The following is a 26061-nucleotide window of genomic DNA, read 5'->3' as shown; positions in this document are numbered from 1 at the left end:
ATGCTTCCCCTTATGGCGTAGGAGCTGTACTCAGCCATCTCACACCTGATGGAACTCAGGTTCCTGTTGCATATTATTCCAGAACTTTATCCTCTGCTGAGAGGAATTATGCCCAGATAGACAGGGAGGCCTTAGCTGTTGTTGCTGGAATCAAAAAATTCCATGATTTTTTATATGACAGACATTTCACGGTCTACACCAGGGATAGGCAACCCAAAACACTCAAAGAGCCACTTGGACCCATTTCCCCACCAAAAACAAAACACCGGGAGCCACAAAACCCTTTTGATATCTAAAATGAAGATAACACTGCATATATCCTTTTTTACATTTATTATAGGTGTGTGTGTGTTTGTGTGTGTTTGTGTGTACGTACGTATGTATGTGTGTGTGTATATGTATATATGTATGTATATATGTGTGTGTGTGTGTGTGTACACACACACACACATATACACACACACACAGGTAAAAAAAAGGATATATGCAGTGTTATCTTCATTTTAGATGTCAAAAGGGTCTCTCTCTCTCTGTCTCTCTCTCCCTCCCTCCCTCTCTATCTGTCCTTGGTCTGCCACTCCTCTTCCCCCTCTCTTTCTTTCTCTCTCGCTTTCCTCTCTCTCTCTCTCCCTCCCTCTCTCTCTTTCTCTCCCCCCTCCCCTATCTGCTGCTCACCTGGCAAGCTTCAAGCTGTTGTCCAACAAGCTTAGGGGTAGGCAACCTCATCTCTTTTATGACTCATGGACTTCAACTCCCAGAATTCCTGAGTCAGCCTAGCTGGCCTAGCTAGCTCCTTCCTGCTTCCTGCAGAGATGCAGCAAAGGGAGGAGCTCCGCCCCAAAAGCTTTTCAGCTCCCCGGAGAACACTGTGAGTGCACTCTCTTTTACACATATATACATACATACATACATACATACATACATACATACACACACACAAACACACAGAGAGAAAGAGAGAGAGAGAGAGAGAGAGAGAGAGAGAGAGAGAGAGAGAGAGAGAGAAGCAGGGAAGCGCTTGTCTGTCTCTGTCTCTCTCTGCAAAGGCAGAGGAGGCTGGGAGCCACAGGGGAAGGCTCAAAGAGCCGCATGCGGCTCCGGAGCTGCAGGTTGCCGACCTGTGGTCTACACTGACCATAAGCTTTGTTGGGATTGTTTACAACTAACAAACAGACCCCTCACATTATCTCTCCCAGAATGCTCAGATGGTCAATCTTTCTGTCAGCTTATGATTTTTCTTTAATTCACAAAGCGGGCAAAGAAATGGGCCATGCTGATGGCCTCAGTAGATTACCCTTACAGGTAGTTGAGGCTGACCCTGCCCCAGCAATCAATATTCTTTCAATTCAAGCACTGCCTGAATCACCCCTTAATGCCAGGGATGTGGCTGCTGAATCAGCCACGGATCTTACACTCTCTCGAGTCTTATCCTGGGTTTTGTCTGGATGGCCAGAGAGTTGTCCAGGTACTGAGTTTCAGAGTTTCTGGTTAAAAAGGAACAAGTTGTCCACCTTCCAAGACTGTCTGCTGTGGGGTAACAGAGTTGTCATTCCTACCTTAATGAGGTCTAGAGTCTTAGGGTCCCTTCACGAGGGTCATCCTGGCATTGTTTGAATGAAGGCGCTTGCGCGCAGCCACTTGTGGTGGCCTGGGTTAGATAAGGAAATTGAGGCTAAGGTGCATGCTTGTCACCTTTGTCAACGCTCACGCCCAGAAATGCCTCAGGCTCCTGTACATAGGTGGGAGGAAACACAGTCCCCATGGTCTAGGGTGCACATTGACTACGCTGGGCCCTTTCAGGGTCAATTCTTCTTGGTCCTGGTTGATAGCTATTCAAAATGGCTTGAGGTTGTACCTGTCTCGTCCACCACCACTGCAAAGACTATCGAAGTACTGCGGGGAATTTTTGCTGCACATGGGCTTCCGGATGTTTTGGTGTCTGACAATGGCCCGTAATTCACTTCTTCCGAATTCTAAGCTTTCTTACAGGCCAACATGATTCGTCATGCCACTTCTGCTCCTTTCCACCCTTCCATCAATGGGATGGCTGAACGGATGGTCCGCATCACCAAGGATGCTTTAAAGCAGTGGTTCTCAACCTTTCTAATGCCGTGACCCCATAATACAGTTCCCCATGTTGTGGTGACCCCCAAGTGGGTGTGGCCACCAATAAGAGGGAGTAGGACAGCTAGGGAAAAGGGAAAAAATGGCGGACAGCGTGGTTTGGCGACCCCCGTGAAATGGTCATTCGACCCCAAATGGGGTCCCGACCCACAGGTTGAGAACCACTGCTTTAAAGAGACTTACCTATGGGGACTGGCATCACAGGTTGGCTGACTTCCTCCTTTCCTACCGCACTACACCTTCCACTTCTACCGGGAGGAGCCCAGCTGAACTTCGTTGGGGGCGCAAACTGATTACTAAACTTGACCGGTTGCATCCGGACAGACTGCCGCCTAGGGGTACACAGCCCAGGGCACCGTGGCAATTGCAAGTGGGTGCCCCTGTATGGACCCGTAACTACGGGCCAGGCCATTTATGGGTTCCTGCCACTGTTTGCAAGGTTACAGGCCCTTTGTCTTATGAGGTCTCCTTGGAAGACGGCCGCATCCTGCGATGGCATATTGACCAGCTGCGTACAATGCTGGACTCACCTGCAGACTCCTGGTTCTTTTCCAGGGGGGAGGGCGACCCTTACGGGCAAAGGGAAGGGTGTTGGCAGCATTCAGACTCTCACAGTGAGGCCACAGACGGCCTGTCGCATGATTCCGCAAGTGTTCCAAACAGGAATTCAAGGGAACCAGTTAGTGCACAAGCTACAGCGCAGACTTCAGCCAGGGAGTCACCCCGGGGGCATAATCATTACACACGTACACCTTTCAGCACTCCAGTCAGGGAGAATAACTGGGAGCATCCTAATAACTCAAACATTGCAAGAGAGCTGGCACACAAGCAGTACAATTGGCCCAACACAGCCACAGTCCCTAGAGAAGGACACTGCCACAGGGAAGTGGGAGAAGAGCCAATTTTAGACAGTGGACCCTCTGGTTCAACGGAAGGGGGAACTGAGTTTTGGGACAATACTGAAATAACAGACAGTCCGGCTATGGAACTGGGGAGTGGAGGAAGCCAGCCTCCCGTTAGGTCCAGTGTGGGCTTGAGAGGCCATTCAGAGCTACCCAACAATGGCAGCTTAATAGAAGGGTCAGGTCGCCTGCAACTAGGCAGGTCAACCAGGTTAGAGAGAGAGCAAAGTCCTGGCCTGACGAGCCCGGTGGGCAAGCAAGCAGGCCAGGCATCAGGGCACAGTCCACGGGGGCCACCAAGGTCTGAGAAGGGGGGTGAACCTATAACCTCCACAGGACAAGGTGTACTTGTAAATAATCCAGGCCTACATAGGTCACAGAGAGATAAGAGGTCTCCCAAATATCTTGAAGATTTTATAACCTTACTGGCCAGGCAGAAGACTTAAGTGTATTCTGTGGAAGCTGGAAATGGGAACCCTGGAGTTAATCCCCAGCACTATAGTGTAGTACCATTTAACAAGAGTGTACACCACGCTCGTGCTGAGGTTGCGTTAAAATTGTCATGTAGTCTTAGCCGGGGGAGAAGGAGTGTTATGTCCTGAGCCTGCAAAAGGGCAGGCTCGGGATGTTGCAATGGTCCCGGGCAGCTGAAAGTTGCCCGGGACCAGACTGGTTGGTGCCAGTGCTCGCGCATTTGCGCGAGGGGCTTTGCGCGCCTAAATGTTGCCTTTTGGCTCTGGGAAAAATGTCCTTAAGAGAAGCTGAGAAGTCCGTGCTGCCTTGAGTTGTAACGGGGCTGCTGAAGAGAAATAAAGAAGGTTACTGAACATCAAGAATGTCTCGCATTGTCATTGCCATTAGCCGAGGACTCAACATTTAGCATAGTCAATGAAGCAGAAGTAGATGTTTTTCTGGAACTCCTTTCTCCATGATCCAGGGTATGTTGACAATTTGATCTCTAGTTCCTCTGCCTCTTCAAAATCCTGCCTGTACTTCTGGTAGTTCTCGATCCACATACTGCTGGAGTCTAGCTTGTAGGATTTTAAGCATAACTTTACCAGCATGTGAAATGAGTGCAATGGTGCAATAGTTTGAACATTCTTTGGCATTGCCTTTCTTTGGAATTGGAATGTAAACTGACCTTTTCCAATCCTGTGGCCACTGCTGAGTTTTCCAAATTTGCTGGCAAATTGAGTGTAGCACCTTTAATGCGTCGTCTTTTAAGATTTTGAATAGCTCAGCTGGAATACTATCACCTCCACTAGCTTTGTTGTTGCTCAGATTTCCTAAGGCCCATTTCACTTCACATTCTAGGATGTCTGGCTTGAGGTCAGTGACCACCCCATCATGGTTATATGGGACGTTAAGCTCGTTCTTGTATAGTTCTTCTGTGTAGTTTTGCCACTTCTTAATCTCTTCTTCCTGTTAGGTCCCTGCCATTTTGGTCCTTTATCATGCCCATCTTTGCATGAAACGTTCGCTTCGTAACTCCAATTTTCTTGAAGAGATCTCTGGTCCTCCCTATTCTATTGTTTTCTTCTATTTCCTTGCACTGCTCATTTAAGAAGGTATTCTTATTTCTTCTAGCTATTCTCTTGAATTCTGCATTCAGTTGGGTGTATCTTTCTCTTTCTCCTTTGCCTTTTGCTTCCATTCTTTCTTCAGCTATTTGCAAAGCTTCCTCAGACAGCCATTTTGCTTTCTTGCATTTCATTTTCTTTGGGATAGTTTTAGTTGCTACCTCTTGTACAATGTTGCGAACCTCCGTCCATAGTTCTTCAGGCACTCTGTCCATCAGATCTAATTCCTTAAATCTATTTGTCACCTCTACTGTATATTCATCAGGAATATGATTTAGTTCATACCAGAGTGGCCTAGTGCTTTCCCCCACTTTCTACAATTTAAGTAGTATACCTGATGGTCATCTGAGTTAAATTCACCCATTCCTGTCCATTTTAGTTCGCTGATTCCTAAGATGTCGATGTTCAGTCTTGTCATCTCTTGTTTGATTACGTCTAGCTTGCCTTGATTCATGGATCTTATATTCCAGGTTCCTATGGAGAAAAGATCTTTACAGCATTGGACTTTCCTTTCACCACCAGATGCATCCACAGCTGAGCATCCTTTCGGCTTTGGCCCGGTCGCTTCATTCTTTCTGATGCTACTAGTACTAGCCCTCTGCTCTTCCCCAGTAGCATATTAGTGATAGCTTTTATATATTTTATAGCTCATAAATGGTACATAACAGTGGTGCTTATATTTAAACTATCAATTAAATACATGTTAAATTCTTTCTAGGTATGTGTGCATAAGTAGCAGATTAGAATACTAAGATTAGAAGACTAGGTTTATTATACTGAATTACCACATAAATCAATTAGTTCCATTACTGAGAATTTTCTGGAAAATATATGTGTGCAAGGGAAAGAAAAAAACTTAAAACATAATCATCTGTCACCCTATTTCAATAAAATTTGAATTTTATACAAAATGGAAAGTTATCCATCCAGCAGTTCCCAAAATTAAGACAAGCCGAAGGCTTACAATATTTGTTTTGTTAAATAAATATGAATATATCCATTTTTTGTAACTTGCAGCACGCACATAGAGTCCTGGAAATTTTGGTCTGCCACAGCCAACACCAGAACTGGTGATTCCTATTAAATAATATTTGCTGGCATCTGGGAAATAGCATGCCAGAGGACCACCACTGTCTCCCTACAATGTGAAAAAGAAAGATAAGACAAATTAGGTATTGCTATTTTGAAGCATATAATAGCATATTTCCTATTAGTCTGAGTTATGTTTGCCATAACATACCAAATGAAAATAATGATCATTTGGAAATATAAATTTGGATATCCTGTAGGAGAAATATTTGCTTTTGTTGGATTACAAGTTTTAAAATTAAGTTACTTTAAATATACATACACTGATATCTTGTTTGGATAATTTGCAGATTACTTATTCATAAGATGCATTTCATTTATGACATCAAGGCAGAATATATAGCAGTCTTTCCTATTTTTCCCACAACAGCCTTCTGAATTAGATTGTACAAGTACTGAGTAGAATAAAGTGGCCCAATGAGCTTCCATGGCTGAGGGCAATGTGGAACTTGGGTCTTCCTAGTGTCAGCCCAATACTTAGAGACTATACCACACTGAAATTGCACTATAAACTCAGCATGTTAGGGGCTTATCTACCATCAAACATTTTTGTATGCAGGTATTGAGAATCATTCTATATTTCCAAGTGATCTACTGTGAAAACAGGTGAAGTGATCTGAATCAGAAAAAAATCTGCTATTATTACTATTATTTATTAATTTTTTATGCCATGCATCTCCCTATAAGGTGATTCTGGGTGGCTTACAAATTATAAAACTAAATAATTAAAATATTGAAACATTAAAACCACAAATTAAGATTTTAAAAACTATACTGAAACCAGAACTAAGAAACGAATGGGAGACCCTAGTACTATCCCATAGCCACTGCTAAGGTCTTCACTGAAAGACTGTGAAACAGTCATGATGTATTTTTCTTTATATTCATGTTCATATGCATAAATTAAAAATATGTCCTGCAAATTTCTATAAGAACTTTACCTTTCTTGTAACAACTTTTTGCTTTCAGGATTTTTTTTTTTTAAAAAACGAGTGACTACTTTTTCTCTTTTGTAATGTGCCTAAGGCACTATCAGTCATTTTTGTAACTACCGTTATTTAATGATTTTAGAAAAAGCAAAATGTCCTTTGAATTTTACTATAAAAATTCAAATAACCATTTTATGACACAGACTGTCATCAACTATTTTTTCCTTCCCAAACTGATTGTATTCCTATTATTTGGGCATATTATTGTGCATCTACTCATTAAAAATTGATCAAGTAACAGCTGTAGAAGATAGTTTCACAATATTTTTTAAATGAAATGATCAACAATTTACCTGGCAACTATCAACATGTCCACTTTCAGAGCCAGCACAAATCATTTTCAGGGATACTGTGCCTGCATACCAATCATAGCTATTACAGATTTGCAATGGAATAATGTCAACCTGAGCTTCTTGTAATATATATTTACCTTTACCTGTAATGAAAGCATAAAATAAAGCTGGAAGATTATTTGTGTTTGTAATATAGGAATAGGGTAGGGAATCCAGTAGAAAAAACTGATGGAATTTGAAGGTTTTTGGACTATAAGTCAAATTTCCTAACCCATATACTTCATACTGTATCTATAGTCATTGACAATCTTTGCAAATTTTATATAACAAATCCATACTATTTGTTTGACTGCTATATTTCAGTCTATTCATTTTCATCTTTTCATTACTGCAACTTTGAGTGTCATATTAAGGTCAAAAATCATTATGGAGAATTGTAAAATTTATGTTATCTGTACAATAAGCTATCATCTCACGTAGCATTGCACCATCATGTTAAGCATAAAATTTTAAGCATATAAGTAGTTTTTTGTTTTAGACCACAATATTGCATTTGAAATTATACTGTAGTATGTTTTCAATTTTCATTGATCATTTAGTAATGGTAGTATTCCATCAATCCTGGCTACGTAATGTCTAATAGTAATGGACTAGTCTGCATCCTATGCTATTGGCAATATACAAATATACAAACAGGATGTATGGCAGGCATGCCAGTGGCTTGTCTAAGTAAGCGTAACATTGTGATGATGAAAAAATGCTGGGAATCATAGTGCAACAACATCTGGAGGCTTATCACCGCCTTGAGGAATTATAAATTCTGGCTTTCCAGATGTTGTAATATTGATTCCCAGCATCTCTCACTATTACCATATTGTCCAAGACAGTGAGAGCTGTCAGTTAGCAACATATAGAAACCAGAGGTTTTGCACCTGTAAAAATCTAGATTTCCCATTTATTGCAGTAAAATATTGTTCTGTCCTGTCTATTCAGGTTTTGTCAATAATGCATGTAAGAACAAGAGAAGAAAAAATATACTACTATTACATCCAGACAAAATTGGATTTATTTGATAGTAACATCACTTATATTTCTGATTTTAAAAGTTCAATATCCAGGAAAAAAAGAATTTTTTTAAAAATGAATCCATTCCATTGTTTGTGGATGCATATCTAGAACGTTTGGTGAAAAGATGATTAAAAAATGTACTGTCACTATGGCTAGTAAGGTTTTACTGAGTACATTTACTAGCAGCCTTGATTTTATTTAATTTGTGAATAAGACTATAGCCTAAAATCACTAAAATCGTGATCTTAATATTAAAAGTAATAAGAATAGATTTACCTTTTTCCTTTGTGCTTCCCCACCCGCTTATATAACATGGATTCTTAGATTTATCACTCAGAAAGAGAGCAGAGTCAGGTAAGCAGATAGGCTGGACGTAATCATTGTACTTGACAAATTGCATCAATCTGAACAAGGCAACATCATTTTCAAAAGTTCCAAATTCATAATCAGAGTGGATTATGATATCTTTGATATGATATTCTTTAGAAAAAGGCCAATGTATGTAAAGATGATGCAAACCAACTACAGCTCTCCACTTGTCTGGTTTCCTAGGGAAAAAAAATCAAAGGTCCATAAGAGTCAATAGATACTACAGAATTGTTACATCAGAAATACTGATAACAAACAAGAGTCAAAATAATGCAGTAATTTCACTTCAGTTCAAGAATTTTCAGATTGGAGTTCTGAAATCAAGACCAATCTTTGCCAAAAGCAGCCTTATTTATGTCATTCCAATGAAGGCAGTTGTCTTGAAAATTCTGTTCTAAATTAAGAAAAGAATTCCTATTAGAAACTGAAAGCCTTTGCAGAGTGAGGACTAATGTGAAGAACTACAGAAATAATTTTGCCTACTAGTAAGAGGTTTCAGAGGACAAGAAGACCTGGAGGAACGTTGTCCATGGGGTCGCGATGGGTCGGACACGACTTCGCATTTAACAACAACAAGAGGTTTCAGATTTAATACTCATCAAAGTATGTTGTTATTGGCAATACTTAAGCTTATGAGAGCCCAGGAAAGCTTCTTCTACAGGATTTTAATACCAGTATTGACTAAGAAGCACCAAGTACCAAATCCAGCTATTTTTTCTTGATGCTTTCTTGATGCTTAGATGCTTTGCCCTACCCTTCTTTGCCTTTACTTCTTCCATTCTTTGGTCAAACTGTAGAGATCTTGGCTCTCGCTGCCAATCCTCGAACCAGTAGTTCCCTTAGTTACTTTGATTAGTTTGCCACCACTGCCATTCTTTCCTGCAGTGGCTTTAGTCTTCCTAGGTTCCTGGATGTTTTCCCCCTACTTTCCTCTCCCTGGGCTCTTTTTTCCTCCATACTTACTTTTACCACTGCTCTTCAGTCTGGATCCATAAACACTTGAAACTTACCATAATTCCCCCTCATCCCAAACCTAGATGTTGAGTGATTTCTGATTTGGAAAAGACATAAAACTCAACAATAAAATGTATTTTTAGCTGCAACAAGAAAGCATGGACAATGTCTCTTTATGGAATTTGCCAGGTTAGCTGACAAAAGCTTTGAAGATTACTCTTGAATGTCAGAGATTGATGCAAAACAGTAAGTAACTGGACTTGATTAATACACTTATATCAATTGCAATTATCCTGGCATTTGTTTTTTATATATTTATTCTGCTGTTCCTTTGGATCCGTGCTGGTGTTGTAAGAGTGGTAGGAATGCTCAGTGAAGTTAGTGTGCTGGCAAGTGACAATACCAAGGGAGGCCGCCTACTTAGGGAGGCGTGGCCCTCTAATAACAGCTCTATTTATCGGCACGTTGACCTGTGTCCAGCATATATGGCGTTAAGATCGTGGAGTGCGACCAACCAGCTGCCCCATTACCGACGACCTAATAACAACCCTGATAATATCAAGGGGAATATGCCAACCCCCCAACTGGCTCGGTGTAAGCCAGATGAGGAAGAGCAATTATGAAGCATTCCTACCACTCTTACAACACCAGCACGGATCCAAAGGAACAGCAGAATGAATCTGGCAGCCTGCCTGCGCCTGGAAAGAAGCGAGGCAACCGATCTGGGGAAGAGGAGACGACCCCTCCACTCAGCTGAGACGGCTGAATTGGGATGGGAAAATGAACAAGAGGGTGGCATTTACGAGACCGAACTGTTGCGCCTTCTACCCATAGACTCCGAAGACCCCCACGATGCGCACATGGGCACGAACGACGTTAGAAGGGAGAGGAGAGCGAAAGAGAAGCACGGTGGCACTCGAGAAGATCGTAATTCTACTATCTCCCCCAGACTGAGCCTCCGAATTATAACGTGTGCGAAAGGAACACAGGAGGCTCAAGAAAGGGGGAGGAGGAGTAAGACGACTGAATGTAATTACAGTCAGGGGACCGCCCCCCCAGTAGACAAACAACCCATCAACCTATCCCAGATCACCAGCATATCGCAACCAACTCAGAGCGACTTACAGGATTGTCCAGATGACAGTTGGATGGGAGGAGAAAGTACTAAAGTTAAAAGAGAAGGCTATCGCAAAAAGAACAGCCAAGCGGAGGATGATTGGGAAAGGAAGGGGAGGTGTACATTACCACTCAAACCTGATGGGGAGGATGGGTTGAGGAATAGAGATAATTTGAACGGTAGGGGAGTTATCCCACCCATCCCAGAATCGAAAGAAAGGAGGAGAGACGACAACACACACGTAACTAAGAGGAATAGGAGGAAGCAAACCAATCAAGCGCATTTGAATCAATTAGGCCCAGTGACGAGATCGAGGAGCCGGGCGCAGACTCTGACTTGCCTATAAAAAAACTCTCACACTTTCTGGCGCTCTAGCCCTGATGATGCGGGCAGGGACGGCGAAAGCTTGGCGCTTTTTAATTAAACTTTTATAGTTTTACTACCCTGGTGTTCATGTTTTCGCGGGTATTTGTATGTAGGTCTTTGGTTGTTCGGGTTTTCTCCCACGTAAAATTGGAAGTGTCTTGGCGACGTTTCGACGAAGTCCCATTCGTCATCTTCAGGCTGGTGCTCTCAGCTTCGTGCTTTGAACAGCAATGTGTGGTCTTAGCTGTTTATTTCTTTTTAACTCGAAATCACCAACATCCTCTGCACCAGCAAGCCACCCAAAAGCAACTTACCCAAAGAGGAACAGACAGCACTATGTAACCTGAAAGAAGACACCAGCATAATAATCCTACCAGCAGACAAGGGCAACGCCACGGTGGTTATGAACACATCTGACTACCAAATCAAATTAACCAACCTACTCCAAGACTCCCCATACAAACCCCTAAATACAGATCCCACCACCTACCTGGAAAAAAACCACCAGATCCAAAATAAAAGCCTCCCCCATTAGCGAAGAGATCCAGCAAAGAATCATTCCCAGAGAGAAATCATCCAGATGCCCCAAACTCTATGGTCTCCCCAAGATACACAAAGAAGGAACCCCACTCAGACCTATAGTCAGCTCCATAGGCTCACCTCTACAAAACCTAGCCAAATTTCTCGCCAAACAACTACAGCCCTATGCAGAATCCATCACCTCACACGTAAAAAACTCATTCCAGTTTATAGAGATCATAAAAAAACAAAACTTACAGCCCAGCGACCTACTAGTGAGCTTCGATGTCATATCCCTTTTCACCCAAGTGCCTATCAAAGAAGCCTTGACAGCTATTCAAAACAAATATAACCCCCCCAAACACATCTTAGATCTGACCAACCACTGCCTATCCAACATATACTTCATCTACAATGGACAAAAATACAAACAAACAGAAGGAGCACCCATGGGATCACCCCTCTCACCTGTCATTGCCAACCTCTACATGGAACACTTTGAAACCCAAGATCTAGAAAAATCGGATCACAAACCCAAACTCTGGCTCAGATACGTAGATGACACCTTCATAATCTGGCCACATGGGAAAGAAAAACTGGACAACTTCCTCACACACCTCAACAGCCTACACCCCAAAATACAGTTCACCATGGAAACAGAAGCTAACAACCAACTTCCCTTCCTGATGTCTTAGTCTACAAGAAATCCAATGGCTCCCTAGGACACACCATCTACCAGAAGAAAACACACACCAACCGCTATCTGCACGCTCTCTCACACCACCCCCCAGCACAGATCAACTCTGTAGCCAAGACACTCATCTCCAGAACAAAACGCTTAGCTGACGAACAACACCTAAAACCTGAACTACACACTCTCACCAATGTACTAACATCCAATGGATTCCATAGAAATAAGATTACAAACCTAATCCAAAAAGAAACCCCCACAAAATCCAAGACAAAGAACAAGAAACCGGCAAAGCCCTCCTCCCATACATAAAAGGCACCACAGACAGAATCAGTAAGATCCTCCATAAACACAACATCAAAACAGCATTCTGCACAAACAGAAAAATATCCACCATCCTTAGAAACCCCAAAGATAAAATTGAATTAGAAAATCAAGGAGTATACGAAATCCCATGCACCACTTGTCCCACCACATACATCGGACAAACCAACAGAAGAATAAGTGCACGCATTGAAGAACATAAGAACTCAGTCAAAAAAGAGGAACCAACATCTTCCCTGGTCCAACACCTTAAAGCCACAGGACATGAAATTGACTTTAAAAATACCAGAACCATTGCCAAAAGTGAACATTTTAATAACAGAATAATCAGAGAAGCCATCGAGATAGAAAAACGCCCACACAGCATGAACAAGCGAGATGATACCTCCCGCCTACCAGCCATTTGGAAACCCGCCCTTATTGACAAACGACTCCCTAACACAAAAAATGATACCAGACCCACACTCACAAAAACCACACAGGATGTCACCACCACACATCCACGCAAAAAACAAACCCAAAGCCACACCGATGATGAGGCACGACCACAAACCAGAAGCCAGACCACAGCTTCATCATTAGCCACTTTAAATCCCTCCAATCCATACATGAAGCAAACTGACACCCTCCATGAAGAGGAGACATGACCACGAACGCGAAGCCAGAAAATAGCAAGGCAGCCCAAAATCTTAAACCCCTCTGCAACTCAGACTAACCTGAGCACAACCAAACAGAACACTCCCCCAGCCAATCAGAGCACAGCCAAGATCCTAACCATTCAGAACACACCTCCACCCAATCAGAACACAGCCAAGCTCCCACCCAATCAGTTCATACCCCCACTGGCAGTTAAAAAGAAATAAACAGCTAAGACCACACATTGCTGCTCAAAGCACGAAGCTGAAAGCACTATATATATATATACATATATACATATACATATACATGTGTGTGTGTGTGTGTGTGTGTGTGTGTGTGTGTGTTTTCTGAGGTTTTCACGGGTATTTGTATGTAGGTCTTTGGTTGTTCGGGTTTTCTCCCGCGTAAAATTGGAAGTGTCTTGGCGACGTTTCGACGAAGTGCTGCTCAAAGCACGAAGCTGAAAACACCAGCCTGAAGATGACGAATGGGACTTCGTCGAAACGTCGCCAAGACACTTCCAATTTTACGCGGGAGAAAACCCGAACAACCAAAGACCTACATACAAACACCCGCGAAAACCTCAGAAAACAAATATCGAACCTCTACGGGGAGGAAATCCACCATCTGACCAGGACCTATGAAAAACTTGAAGTCCAAAGAGCTTCCATTTTATGCGACCTCGCATTCCTACGCAACTGCCGAGATCAAAATCTAATCCCCACATGTTTCCAACTGAAATTCCACTCCAACTCTGCAGCCACCAAACGCATCCTGAAAAGAACAGAACTGGCCCTAATCAGAAATGAACTTCACACAAAAAGATTCCTCCTAGACCGAATTAACAAAGATCTCCTCACACTCCACCTCAAACTCAGCAACAAGATCCACCCCGCACTTTGGGACAAATCCAAACAACTTGCCGTCTGGAGAGCCGAAACACAGACCACCCTCAAGACAGATACACACACCAACAAACTCCGAAGACTACAAGAACGGCAGAAACAAACCCCTCCTCCCTCACAGCCACACATGAAACAAACAGTGCATAACATATCAGATAGGATCCTCACCAAAGCCGAAACCAATGTCCTTTCCAAAGGATTCAACTTTGCAGTCGCTCCCAAGCACATCCCCACTGAAACCATTATATGTGGAGTTGAAACCAGCCTGACCAAAATCAACCCCGACGACGCTAACAGAATCAGACTCGAAATCACCAACATCCTCTGCACCAGCAAGCCACCCAAAAGCAACTTACCCAAAGAGGAACAGACAGCACTACGTAACCTGAAAGAAGACACCAGCATAATAATCCTACCAGCAGACAAGGGCAACGCCACGGTGGTTATGAACACATCTGACTACCAAACCAAATTAACCAACCTACTCCAAGACTCCACATACAAACCCCTAAATACAGATCCCACCACCTACCTGGAAAAAACCACCAGATCCAAAATAAAAGCCTCCCCCATTAGCGAAGAGATCCAGCAAAGAATCATTCCCAGAGAGAGATCATCCAGATGCCCCAAACTCTATGGTCTCCCCAAGATACACAAAGAAGGAACCCCACTCAGACCTATAGTCAGCTCCATAGGCTCACCTCTACAAAACCTAGCCAAATTTCTCGCCAAACAACTACAGCCCTATGCAGAATCCATCACCTCACACGTAAAAAAATCATTCCAGTTTATAGAGATCATAAAGAAACAAAACTTACAGCCCAGCGACCTACTAGTGAGCTTCGATGTCATATCCCTCTTCACCCAAGTGACTATCAAAGAAGCCTTGACAGCTATTCAAAACAAATATAACCCCCCCAAACACATCTTAGATCTGACCAACCACTGCCTATCCAACACATACTTCATCTATAATGGACAAAAATACAAACAAACAGAAGGAGCACCCATGGGATCACCCCTCTCACCTGTCATTGCCAACCTCTACATGGAACACTTTGAAAACCAAGCTCTAGAAAAATCGGATCACAAACCCAAACTCTGGCTCAGATACGTAGACGACACCTTCATAATCTGGCCACATGGGAAAGAAAAAATGGACAACTTCCTCACACACCTCAACAGCCTACACCCCAAAATACAGTTCACCATGGAAACAGAAGCTAACAACCAACTTCCCTTCCTGGATGTCTTAGTCTACAAGAAATCCAATGGCTCCCTAGGACACACCATCTACCAGAAGAAAACACACACAAACCGCTATCTGCACGCTCTCTCACACCACCACCCAGCACAGATCAACTCTGTAGCCAAGACACTAATCTCCAGAACAAAACGCTTAGCTGACGAACAACACCTAAAAACCGAACTACACACTCTCACCAATGTACTAACATCCAATGGATTCCAAAGAAATAAGATTACAAACCTAATCCAAAAAGAAACCCCACTAAAATCCAAGACAAAGAACAAGAAAACGGCAAAGCCCTCCTCCCATACATAAAAGGCACCACAGACAGAATCAGTAAGATCCTCCATAAACACAACATCAAAACAACATTCTGCACAAACAGAAAAATATCCACCATCCTAAGAAACCCCAAAGATAAAATTGAGTTAGAAAATCAAGGAGTATATGAAATCCCATGCACTGCTTGTCCCAACACATACATAGGACAAACCAACAGAAGAATAAGTGCACGCATTGAAGAACATAAGAACTCAGTCAAAAAAGAGGAACCAACATCTTCCCTGGTCCAACACCTTAAAGCCACAGGACATGAAATTGACTTTAAAAATACCAGAACCATTGCCAAAAGTGAACATTTTAATAACAGAATAATCAGAGAAGCCATCGAGATAGAAAAACGCCCACACAGCATGAACAAGCGAGATGATACCTCCCGCCTACCAGCCATTTGGAAACCCGCCCTTATTGACAAACAACTCCCTAACACAAAAAATGATACCAGACCCACACTCACAAAAACCACACAGGATGTCACCACCACACATCCATGCAAAAAGCAAACCCAAAGCCACACCGATGATGAGGCATGACCACAAACCAGAAGCCAGACCACAGCTGCATCATTAGCCACTTTAAACCCCTCCAATCCATACATGAAGCAAACTGACACCCTCCATGAAGAGGAGGCACAACCACGAACGCGAAGCCAAAAAATAGCAAGGCAGCCCAAAATCTTAAACCCCTCTGCAACTCAGACTAACCTGAGCACAACCAAACAGAACACTCCCCCAGCCAATCAGAGCACAGCCAACCCCCAGCCAATCAGAGCACAGCCAACCCCCCAGCCAATCAGAGCACAGCCACGCCCCTAACCAATCAGAACACACCTCCACCCAATCAGAACACAGCCAAGCTCCCACCCAATCAGTTCATACCCCCACTGGCAGTTAAAAGGAAGAAACAGCTAAGACCACACATTGCTGCTCGAAGCACGAAGCTGAAACACCAGCCTGAAGATGACGAATGGGACTTTGTCGAAATGTCGCCAAGACACTTCCAATTTTACGCGGGAGAAAACCCGAACAACCAAAGACCTACATATATATATATATATATATATATATATATATATATATATATATATATATATATATATATACACATACATACATACATACATACATACATACATATATGGTACTTGATCTACAAACACTGAAACCTACAATAAATGCTTTTTAAGCTCAATTTGTGGATTAAAGTATCAGAATATCTCCTGCCCCTATAAGCAAAAGATATGTGGAAGAAGGAAATAGTTTAGGAAGGAGATTCATAAATACACAATTGGCACATCAATGTTATTTATAATGAAAGCACTCTCAGAGTTCAATCAGTCCCTTCCTTTAGGTCAGTGGTTCTCAACCTGTGGCTCGGGACCCCATTTGGGGTCGAATGACCATTTCATGGGGGTCGCCAAACCATGCTGTCCGCCATTTTTTCCCTTTTTCCTAGCTGTCCTACTCCCTCTTATTGGTGGCCACACCCACTTGGGGGTCACCACATGGGGAACTGTATTATGGGGTCACGGCATTAGAAAGGTTGAGAACCACTGCTTTAGGTACTTCCCACAAGTATAATGCCACACATTTCTATGACACTCTCTAATGTAATTATATATATCACACAATTTGGTATCTTTCTGTAATACATAAATATGTTTCTGCTCCTTCTCTTTTCATTTTTCCTCTCACTTTATTTCAATCCAGCTTGGCTATTCCTTCCCCTTACAGATTCCATATTGGGGCTGCAAAATTTCAGACTACCTTAAGGCAACTTCCACATAGTGGAAGTTATCATGTCTTGCAGAGGAGAAATGGTAGCCCTTCCTATCCTATCCTTACCCAGTGAAACATCTCATTTTGTTTGTTGCCATTTCATATGGAAGGACAGAGGGGAATATGTGCCTGTCTGACTATGCCTGTTTCGGGTGGGGGGTTTACTTGTGTAGGGAGAGAATGGTTGGTATAGATAGATACAATTTTTAAAGTGGGAATTTTATAGAAATGACTTATTTTACAGGAAACAATTAAAATGTTGTTTGTCCTGGTTCCTATTTTTTCCCTTTCAAATATGACAGGTATATACACAGGTATATGTGCTCATGTGTACCAATTAATGGGAGGATGAAGTCTGTTTTCATTTCCTTTTCCCAAAACATTCTTTCTTTCCTTGGAGGATTATCTGTTGCTACATAATCCAGGTTTCAAAATGTGTGTATGTGTATGTGTGTATATACACACCTTAAACAGAGCCGTAGTAGGGTAGTGGTTAGAATGCAGTATTGCAAGCTAACTCTGCTGACTGCCAGCAGTTTGATCTTCACCAGCTCAAAATTGACTCCGCCTTCCATCCTTCCGAGGTAAGTAAAATGAGGATCCAGATTGTTGGAGGCAATAGGCTGACTTTGTAAATTGTTTAGTCAGGCTGTAAAGCACTGCAAAGTGGTATATAAGTCTAAGTGCTATTGCTATATACTCATTCACCAAAAATGGACAGAAAATCATTTGGTACTGAAAAATACATACGGATAATGTTGAATGCAATGTGCTGCAGTCATCACTGAGTTGTTACTGATTAAAACTCCTGCACATATATGACGATATGCTCTGTCACTGTAATGAATTTGAAGACTGACTTGCCATGGCCATGCCCCAGGTTCAGCATCATGTCCACCTACAATCCGGGAGCCCATCATGGACTCATCTACTGCAGGCCTTGTTCCACATTCTGGAAATCAAAATAGTTTTAACGATAAGAAATATTTCTGTGAAAGATTAAAACATAACCGATATTCAACAATATATTAAAACTAGCTCCTGAGAACTAGAAATTACAGGTAAGACCGCAATTGAGCCCAAAATTTCTCATTAAGCAAAATGTTTTGAGCCCAAAATTTCTCATTAAACAAAACATTTGTTAAATGAATTTTGCCTCACTTTACAACCTATCTTGCTACAGTTAAGTGAATCATTGCAGTTGTTAATTCAGTAACATGGTTGTTAAGTGAATCAGGCTTCCCCTTGACTTTGCTTGTAAGGTCGCAAAAAGTGATCACAGGATCCTAGGACACACCGTCATAAATATGAACAAGTTGCCAAGCATCCAAATTCTGATCATATGACCATGGTGATATTGCAATGGTTGCAAGTGTGAAAAACAGTCATGTCACTTTTTTCAGTGCCATTGTTACTTTGAATTGTGACTAAATGAACTGCTGTAAGTCGAGGATTACCTGTACTAGAAATTGATGGGGGGAAAATTACCACTTTTCTTGTTCAGAGGATAGCGACATAAACATTAAAAATGGCCTTCAACAGCCTGAAATAAGGTGTCTGGTAGTATCTTTTCTAATCAACCAATTCTATTCTATCTAGTTTTTTCTCCTACACCATCACTCTGCTTAACAACTAATTCCTACAACACCATCAAACTGCTTAGTAAAGCTGTATTACTATTATTCTCCTCATCTTTCCTATTACCTATCCTTATCTTATGGCTATAACTTTGTTGCTTGTATCTTGCAATTTATATTGTTTTACTTAGTATCGTAGTATGATATGCTGTTTGCTTAGCTAGTATCCTATGACTATCACTAAGTGTTGCACCTTATGATTTATGATGAAGTATTGTATTTTGTGATTTATGATGAATGTATTTTTATATTGTTTATGATCATGATTTATCACTATTACTTGTCTGTACACTGAGAGCTTATGCACTGGAGACAAATTCCTTGTGTGTCCAATCACACTTGGCCAATAAAGAATTCTGTTCTGTTCTATCCTATTCTATTAAAAGGCTGCAACTCACAAAAGCTTATGATTGAAAATTAGTTTTAATCTTAGTTTTAATAAAATTAGTTAGTCAGATTTTTTGTTATCCAGACTAGCACATCTTTCCTCATACAATTTTAAAAGCATCAAAAGCATGTATTAGTTAAAACAATATGCATACTTCTTTTTTGCTAGATTGTTCTCAGCACCGAAAAATGTGGAATAAATATTTGATCTCAGTGAAATGGAGTTCCATATGCTTAAGGTCATGTTAAATAGGGCGTGATTAACAACACATGCATGTCTTAATAGAAAATTCATGATTTATTACCCACTTTCAAAGCATTCATAGAGCTAATATGGGCATAATGACAAATCTTTCCCCACTTTTACCTAATCATGACACAAATATGCCTTTGCAGCCTTTTTTTTTTTTTTTAAAAAAATACCTTATCCACATGACATTACAAGGTATGCTAGCAAGACTTATCTACTTTGTACTGGAAAGAAAGAACACTAGTCTTATATCATGTGATTTTCCACTGGAGAGCTTCTTTGGTATCTCTACACTTGTCCTAAAGGTGCTTTTTCCAAAAGGCAACTGGATTTTCTCATTTTTTTTTTCTTTTGAAAACATTTTGCTTCTTAGCTAAGAAGCTTCTTCAATACAGGAGAAGTGAAATATTTTTTTTAAAAAGCAAGGAAGTCCAGTTGCTTTTTGGAAAAAGCATCTTTGGGACCACTGTGACCTGGATGATTGAGACCGTCCATAGACAAACAGTATTGTATTACATTTGATATTTTTTTTAAAAATTGCATTGTTAATGCTTTATTGTTCAAGTAATTCTGTGACTCTAATACAAATTCAACAATATGCAAGCTACTAAAAATCTTCTGATCTTTGAAGCTCCCAAACACGCTCCCACCCAGTTCCCTTCCCTTCTGGGCCAGATGAAACAATGGGTTAGGAATGACCTACGATAACGAAGAGCGTGTATGATGAATCTGTTCCTCTAGGTCTAGTTCTGAATTTGTTTCAATTTGCCAAGAGAGAAATAGCTGGTAATTACGGGCTCTATTTTGCGCACAAAAGGGAGGAAGAGGAGGGAGGAATCCGATACTTGTTGCCAAGAGATTGCCGAAATCTCAGCAGGACGAGCAGAGCTTTTTCCTTACGGAGGTTTCAAGCTGGGGAGGGGTCGGTTAGGGCCACCCTGAGCGCCTGCACCTCCACCACGGGATCAGCATGAATTAGGGTTGTAGGGAGCAGCGGTGCTTTCTGCCACTCGGTCTTTTGAGCACCGTTGAGAACAAGCTCATTCAAAGGCCATTGCCTTACGGAGCAACGAACAGGTTAAATTAAATTAAATTAAATTAAATTAAATTAAATTAAGAACAGAGCTGAGAGGGACCTTGGAGGTCCTCTAGTCCAACCCCCTGCTCAGGCAGGCAGCCTCGTTCTCACCGTCTGTGAGGGAGGCTGGGGACAGGAGCTCCAGCAGCAGAAACAGCGACCACAAAAAAAAGAGGGAAGAACGAAAGCCTCGAATCATATTCAATCCAGGAAGCAAATGGCGCCGGGGCCGCTGGTCGGCTTCTTTTGCGGTTGTCCGTCTCGTGTGCCGCGCGACTCTCGGAGCGGGTTTCACATGGCGCGTGCGCTCCGCGGTTTCAGCACCCGGGAGCGCCTTCTCTCTCTCTCTCTCTCTCTCTCCTTCCTTCCTTCCTTCCTTCCTTCTTGTAATACAGTACTCGGGTTTTCCCTACCTTACATCTCTTGGACGCGCCCAAATCAGTAGCGATGTAAATTAAGAAAGGTGGCAGATGCGAGCGTTTATTACGCCGAGTCTTGGAACGTACGGACGGGGATTGAAGGGATGTTGAAGTTCAAACTTTGGAGGAAAACAAGTTCTCCATCCAGGCTAGGAAGTTCCCTGTCTTTGCAATTAAGCATTATTTTCTTCCAAGTTCTGTTAGAGAGCAACCCACTCGGGCTCCTTGTTGGCAGTTACAGTAACTAGCTATCGGCACAAGCAACTGGAAATACCATGAGGTTGTTCTATCATAATTTGATTTTCTATACATTCAGAAACTCATTAGTGGTCCCTTCACCTATTTGCTATTGTAAATGGACAGAAGGCGTCACTGGTGGGTGCTGCAAAGATGGATTCTAAGGTTATGTTTATTTTAATCTGAGTCTAGCCAGATGAAGACAATTTCACGTCACATGACGCTGCGAGTTTGACACCCCTGCTGTTATATGTGCCAGATCTATAATTTTGCAAAATGATTTTTTAAAAATACATGAGGGAGGAAGCCTGTATTTCTTCTGTAAGTGTAAAAGAATGTAACTTCCTTTGAAGATAGATATTTTATTGACATAAAAGAATGCTTTGTAAATGAAAAAAGAGATGAATTTTAAAAAAACCAAAGAAGCAGAAGACTCTAGAGCAGGCATGTCAAACTCGCGACGTCACGTGCCGTCATGCGACGTATCGGAGCTTTTTCGCCATTTCCGGCAATGGGGTGGGCGTGGCTCCGATATAATGAAACCGGCCCGCGGGCGGGCAGTTTGACATCCCTGCTCTAGAGAATCTTAAGAATCAGAATTAGATAGAATTAATCAGATATTTGAAACAGAACAACAGAATTGTAAGGGATCTTGGAGGTCTTCTAATCCAACCCGCTGCTCAAGCAGGAATGGCCTATACCATTTTAGACAAATGGTTGTCCAATCTCTTCTTAAAAATCATCAGTATTGTAGCACCCACAACTTCAAGAGGCAAGTCATTTCACTGATCAATTATTCTAATTGTCAAGAAATTTCTCTTTAGTTCTGATTCTCTCCTTTGTTTCTTGTTCTGCCTTCAGATATTCACTAGGTTAATGAACAAAAGCATCAGGGAAATTCAAAGTTCATAACTACTGAATAATGAAGCAAATGGACTTTTAATGCATAAAAAGGCAGGATTTGATTTTTGGTTCTGCACATGCAGTTATACAACTTAGTTTGCAAGTTAAAATCCAAGATTTTCAACATGACATTTTATCAAGCTGCACCCAAAATAATACAGTAATTGAAATCTAAAATCAGCAGGGAGAAAGATAAGCCTGTGCTATTATAGATACTAAAAAGTCATGACTGGATTAAAAATCTAGCCATGGCCAGCTGTGTGCCTCAACCTCCCCTCTCTGCAAAAATTAGAATGCCAAGATTCAATTCTGGTATCTCCCAAGATACCCAAGTAGGGTTGATTTCCTACTGGAAGAAGAGATGGAGGGGGACAGTGGTTGGGTAATGCCTTGTTATTCTGACTCCGACTCTTGTATCTGACTCTGCTTCAACTAGTGTAGAAGACATTATTGCTTAAGCATTCCATTCACCATTTGAAATGTTTCAGCTGGAAACAGAATACCATACAATTTAAGTAAATCCATTTAGATGCTATGCACTTGCCTTGTGCTTGACCCACATTTTTAAATTAACACCTGGAAAAGAGTCTGCTTAGACATGCTAGTTTTTCCTATTTACTCTTGCAGGTTATGAGATAACAAACTAACAAAGATTTTATTTGAACCCCAATAAGATAATTATTTCCCTCTTTTGCTATAGCAATGCCCCCAAACTCCTTCTACTTGATCCTTATTAATGTGTAATCTTCTTTTGCTGATGTCTAAACTAAATGGCTCAGGGGAAGTGAGAGGTTGCAGGGTTTTAAAAGCTGCCTAACGAGAGCAATCCCTTGATGAGTAGAATTCCAAATTCCAGAGACTGTTCCTGCCACTTGGGCTCACTCTGGCAATTAGGGAAGGGCCCCTGGTGTTGAAAGTTAATGGGGACAATTTAAATACATGTGATGCTGTTTGTTTTAGCCTTGACATCTCCTTTAACATCGTTTTACTTTGCTATACATCTTGCAAATTCTGAATTAGCCAGCAACACAAAAATTTTAGGAAGCAATAATCCAATAGGTATTCATTTATACAGGTAGTATGCAACATATAACCATAATGGAGTCTATGCATCAAGGCCATAAGTCCTGACAGTCAGAAAATGGTTTTACAACTTTTTTTGGTTGTACATAATCTTTTTTGGTTATTAAGCAATTAAGCAAACCAATAGTTCATCTGAAAACCAAAAGTAAATGCTGGGTGTCAACGCTGTAAACATTGGATGTTCCCGCTCTAACAACTGATGAAAATTGCAGCCGCTTTGCTTTTAACGTGCTTTTTCTTCTATTTAGAAATCAGGCGCAGAAGGGGGATTGGGATGAATGCTTCAGCTCAGCTAGCCATAATAATGCTGCTGCTCTGTGGGAACTCAAGGACAAACTGACAAGGGTTTGGTGGGCTGAGGATTTTTACTCAATTTTTAATTTTTTTATTAATATTCCAATTTAACCTTTGATATTTATAATTTTCAGATTTTGGGTAACCAAATTTTCCCTTATCTCACTTCATAACAAACTATAATATCCAAAATATACATTTTATCTATTTGCACATAATCTTGTTCTATTTCCTAAGAGTTATCTATTTCCCACCATATCCCCTTTAATAAATCAAATCCATTATATATATTGCCTGAGTTAATCAATAAATCAAACATATTCATAATATTAATTTTCTTTTCCCTTTTAAGTCTATTTTTTCAATATTATACCAATAAAATCCTTATTTTCAGTAACCCTCTAATTGGCAATATAAAATCGCTTCTAATGAGTCAAAATCCCAGTTTTTTCAATCTTATTCTAGCTTTCTTCCTTTGCCAACTAGGCTCACATATCAGCGCCTTTAAATCATCAAATAGATCTCCCTCCATTCTTATATATGTTATTTGAATTAAAGGAGACCATTTGATTGTCAGTTTTCTGGAAGCACTAGCCCATTTGTATTTGTTAAATTGTCTCCCTGTTATTCCAGTTCCCCATGTTTGCTCCAATATATTTGTCTTCAATTCAATCTATTCTACTTCTTTCTCAAATTTCTTCTGGTTTATATAAAAAGTCATTTCCATTTTCAATCTTGTCACTTCCTTTTCTGGATTTTCCGTCAGCTGTATTTGTTGGTCAATTGAGTCCTCTGTCTTAATATTTGGTTGTCCCACTTCTTTTGTTATCTTCTGCATTGTTGGTTCTTTGGTTGTAGGCAAAATTTGGCTTTGTGCATCTAAGCTGGCACTTGATCTTTTATTTTAGGTCTTATTTTATCACAAGCTAAAAGAATGGTTTCATATATTGCTTTCAACATAGAAATAATCTTTTCCTGGTCTTCATCCATCTCTTTCACTTAATTGTAAATAGTCTTTCTAGTAAAAGTTGTTTGTTAAGCAAAAGTCCGTAAAGGTTTACATTCACAGTTCAAATAGGCCAACTGTTCTCTTACAGTTAAGTCTTTCACAGATAGTGTCAAGATCAGGAAAGTCTTATCTAAGGTCTGGGCTTTGAGCCAAGTCTCTTTTTAGGAAATAATAAATTGCAATTTCAAGCTTCACCACAAGATGCCACCGATGCCATTTAGAGTTTTTAAGTCCCAAATTTTTCTAATTCTTTTTCCGATTTTATTTCTTTTTTGTAGATAAAAACAAAAGTCACCAAAAGAAATAGGGAAATTTTTGGTCCCCAAGTTTCAGCAACATATAAATCCAATTAGATTAAAGTTGTTCTTTTAAATGCTTTGATTCCCCTGGGTTATGGGTCGGCAACCTGCGGCTCTGGAGCCGCATATGGCTCTTTCAGCCTTCTACTGCGGCTCCCAGTCCTCCTTCTCCATTTGCAGAAAGAGAGACAGAGACAGAGAGAGGCACTTGCGCTTCCCTTCTCTCTCTTTCTCTGATCACCTGGCCAGCTGGCCTCACACTGTTTTCCAACAAGCTGACAAGCTTATTGGGCAGGCTTCCTGCCCTTACTGCATCTCTGCAGGAAGCAGGAAGCAGCAGAAAGCAGCAGTGTTCTCTCTCTCTCTCTCTCTCTCTCTCTCTCTCACACACACACACACACACACACACACACACACACTTTTACTTACTTAGTGGGGGAAGAAGACTGGTAGACCAAGGGGAGGAGATAGCCAGCCCAATAAGAATGTGTGTCAGCTTGTCAGAGAACAATGTGAGGCCAGCTGGCCAGGTGAGCAGAAGATCAGAGAGAGGGAGAGAGAGGAGTTGAGAGGAAAGAGAGAGAGAGACAGAGACAGAAAGAGAGAAAGGGAGGGAGAAGATAGAAAGAGAGAGAGCGAGAGAAAAAGAGAGAGGGGGAAAGAGAGAGAGAAAGAGAGAGAGGGAGAGGAAAGAGAGAGAGGGGGGAGAGGAGAGAGAGAAAGAGAAAGAGAAAGAAAGAAAGAGAGAGAAAAAGACGGGAAGAAAAAGAGAGAAAAAAGAGAGAGCGAGGAAAATGAGAAAGAGAGAGAGAAAAAGAGAGGGAGAGAAAAAGAGAGGGGGAAAGAGAGAAAGAAAGAGGAAAGAGAGAGAGGGGGAGAAGAGAGAGAGAAAGAGAAAGAGAGATAGAAAGACAGAGAGAGAAAAAAGAGAGAGCGAGGAAAGTGAGAGAGAGAGAGGGAGAGGAAAGACAGAGAGAGAGAGAGAGGAAGAGGAGAGAGAGAAAGAGAGAGGGGGGGATATGAATATATGTTGACCTTACTGGACTTTTAGTAAAGAACGTTTAATGAAATATTTTGATTTTTTTTAAATTAAGAGATGAGGTATGGGAATAATTATGCTGTATTTAAAGATGGTAGATAAACTACTAAAATTGTTTTCACCTGTTGGGA

General features: G+C 41.3%; 1 protein-coding gene across 1 annotated transcript; it reads right to left on the bottom strand.

Moving 5' to 3' along the window:
- Positions 1–5378: 5378 nt before the first annotated feature.
- Positions 5379–20986, bottom strand: LOC120311930 (transmembrane protease serine 12-like). Its single transcript, XM_039352026.1, has 5 exons — positions 20759–20986; positions 18046–18247; positions 8322–8593; positions 6978–7120; positions 5379–5744 (listed from the first exon to the last, which is right to left on the bottom strand). The coding sequence occupies exons 1-5, from the start codon at positions 20844–20846 to the stop codon at positions 5508–5510; spliced, it is 942 nt and encodes a 313-aa protein (XP_039207960.1). The 5' UTR covers positions 20847–20986; the 3' UTR covers positions 5379–5507.
- Positions 20987–26061: the final 5075 nt, after the last annotated feature.

This window comes from Crotalus tigris, unplaced genomic scaffold, assembly GCF_016545835.1.
Source record: "Crotalus tigris isolate CLP2741 ecotype Arizona unplaced genomic scaffold, ASM1654583v1 scf7180000018397.210595, whole genome shotgun sequence".
Taxonomy (NCBI): domain Eukaryota; kingdom Metazoa; phylum Chordata; class Lepidosauria; order Squamata; family Viperidae; genus Crotalus; species Crotalus tigris.
Note: the sequence above shows the minus strand (reverse complement) of the source record. Positions and strands in the feature narration are given on the sequence as shown.

What these genes read in the sequence shown, in the direction of transcription:
- LOC120311930 (XM_039352026.1), bottom strand. Translation starts at nt 20,846, where the DNA reads ATGATTCGAGGCTTTCGTTCTTCCCTCTTTTTTTTGTGGTCGCTGTTT. An exon ending in CATTGCATTCAACATTATCC is followed by an intron (nt 8,594 to 18,045) that starts GTATGTATTTTT and finishes TTTTTTCCCTAG; the next exon opens with GAAACCAGACAAGTGGAGAG. An exon ending in GGGAAGCACAAAGGAAAAAG is followed by an intron (nt 7,121 to 8,321) that starts GTAAATCTATTC and finishes CTTTCATTACAG; the next exon opens with GTAAAGGTAAATATATATTA.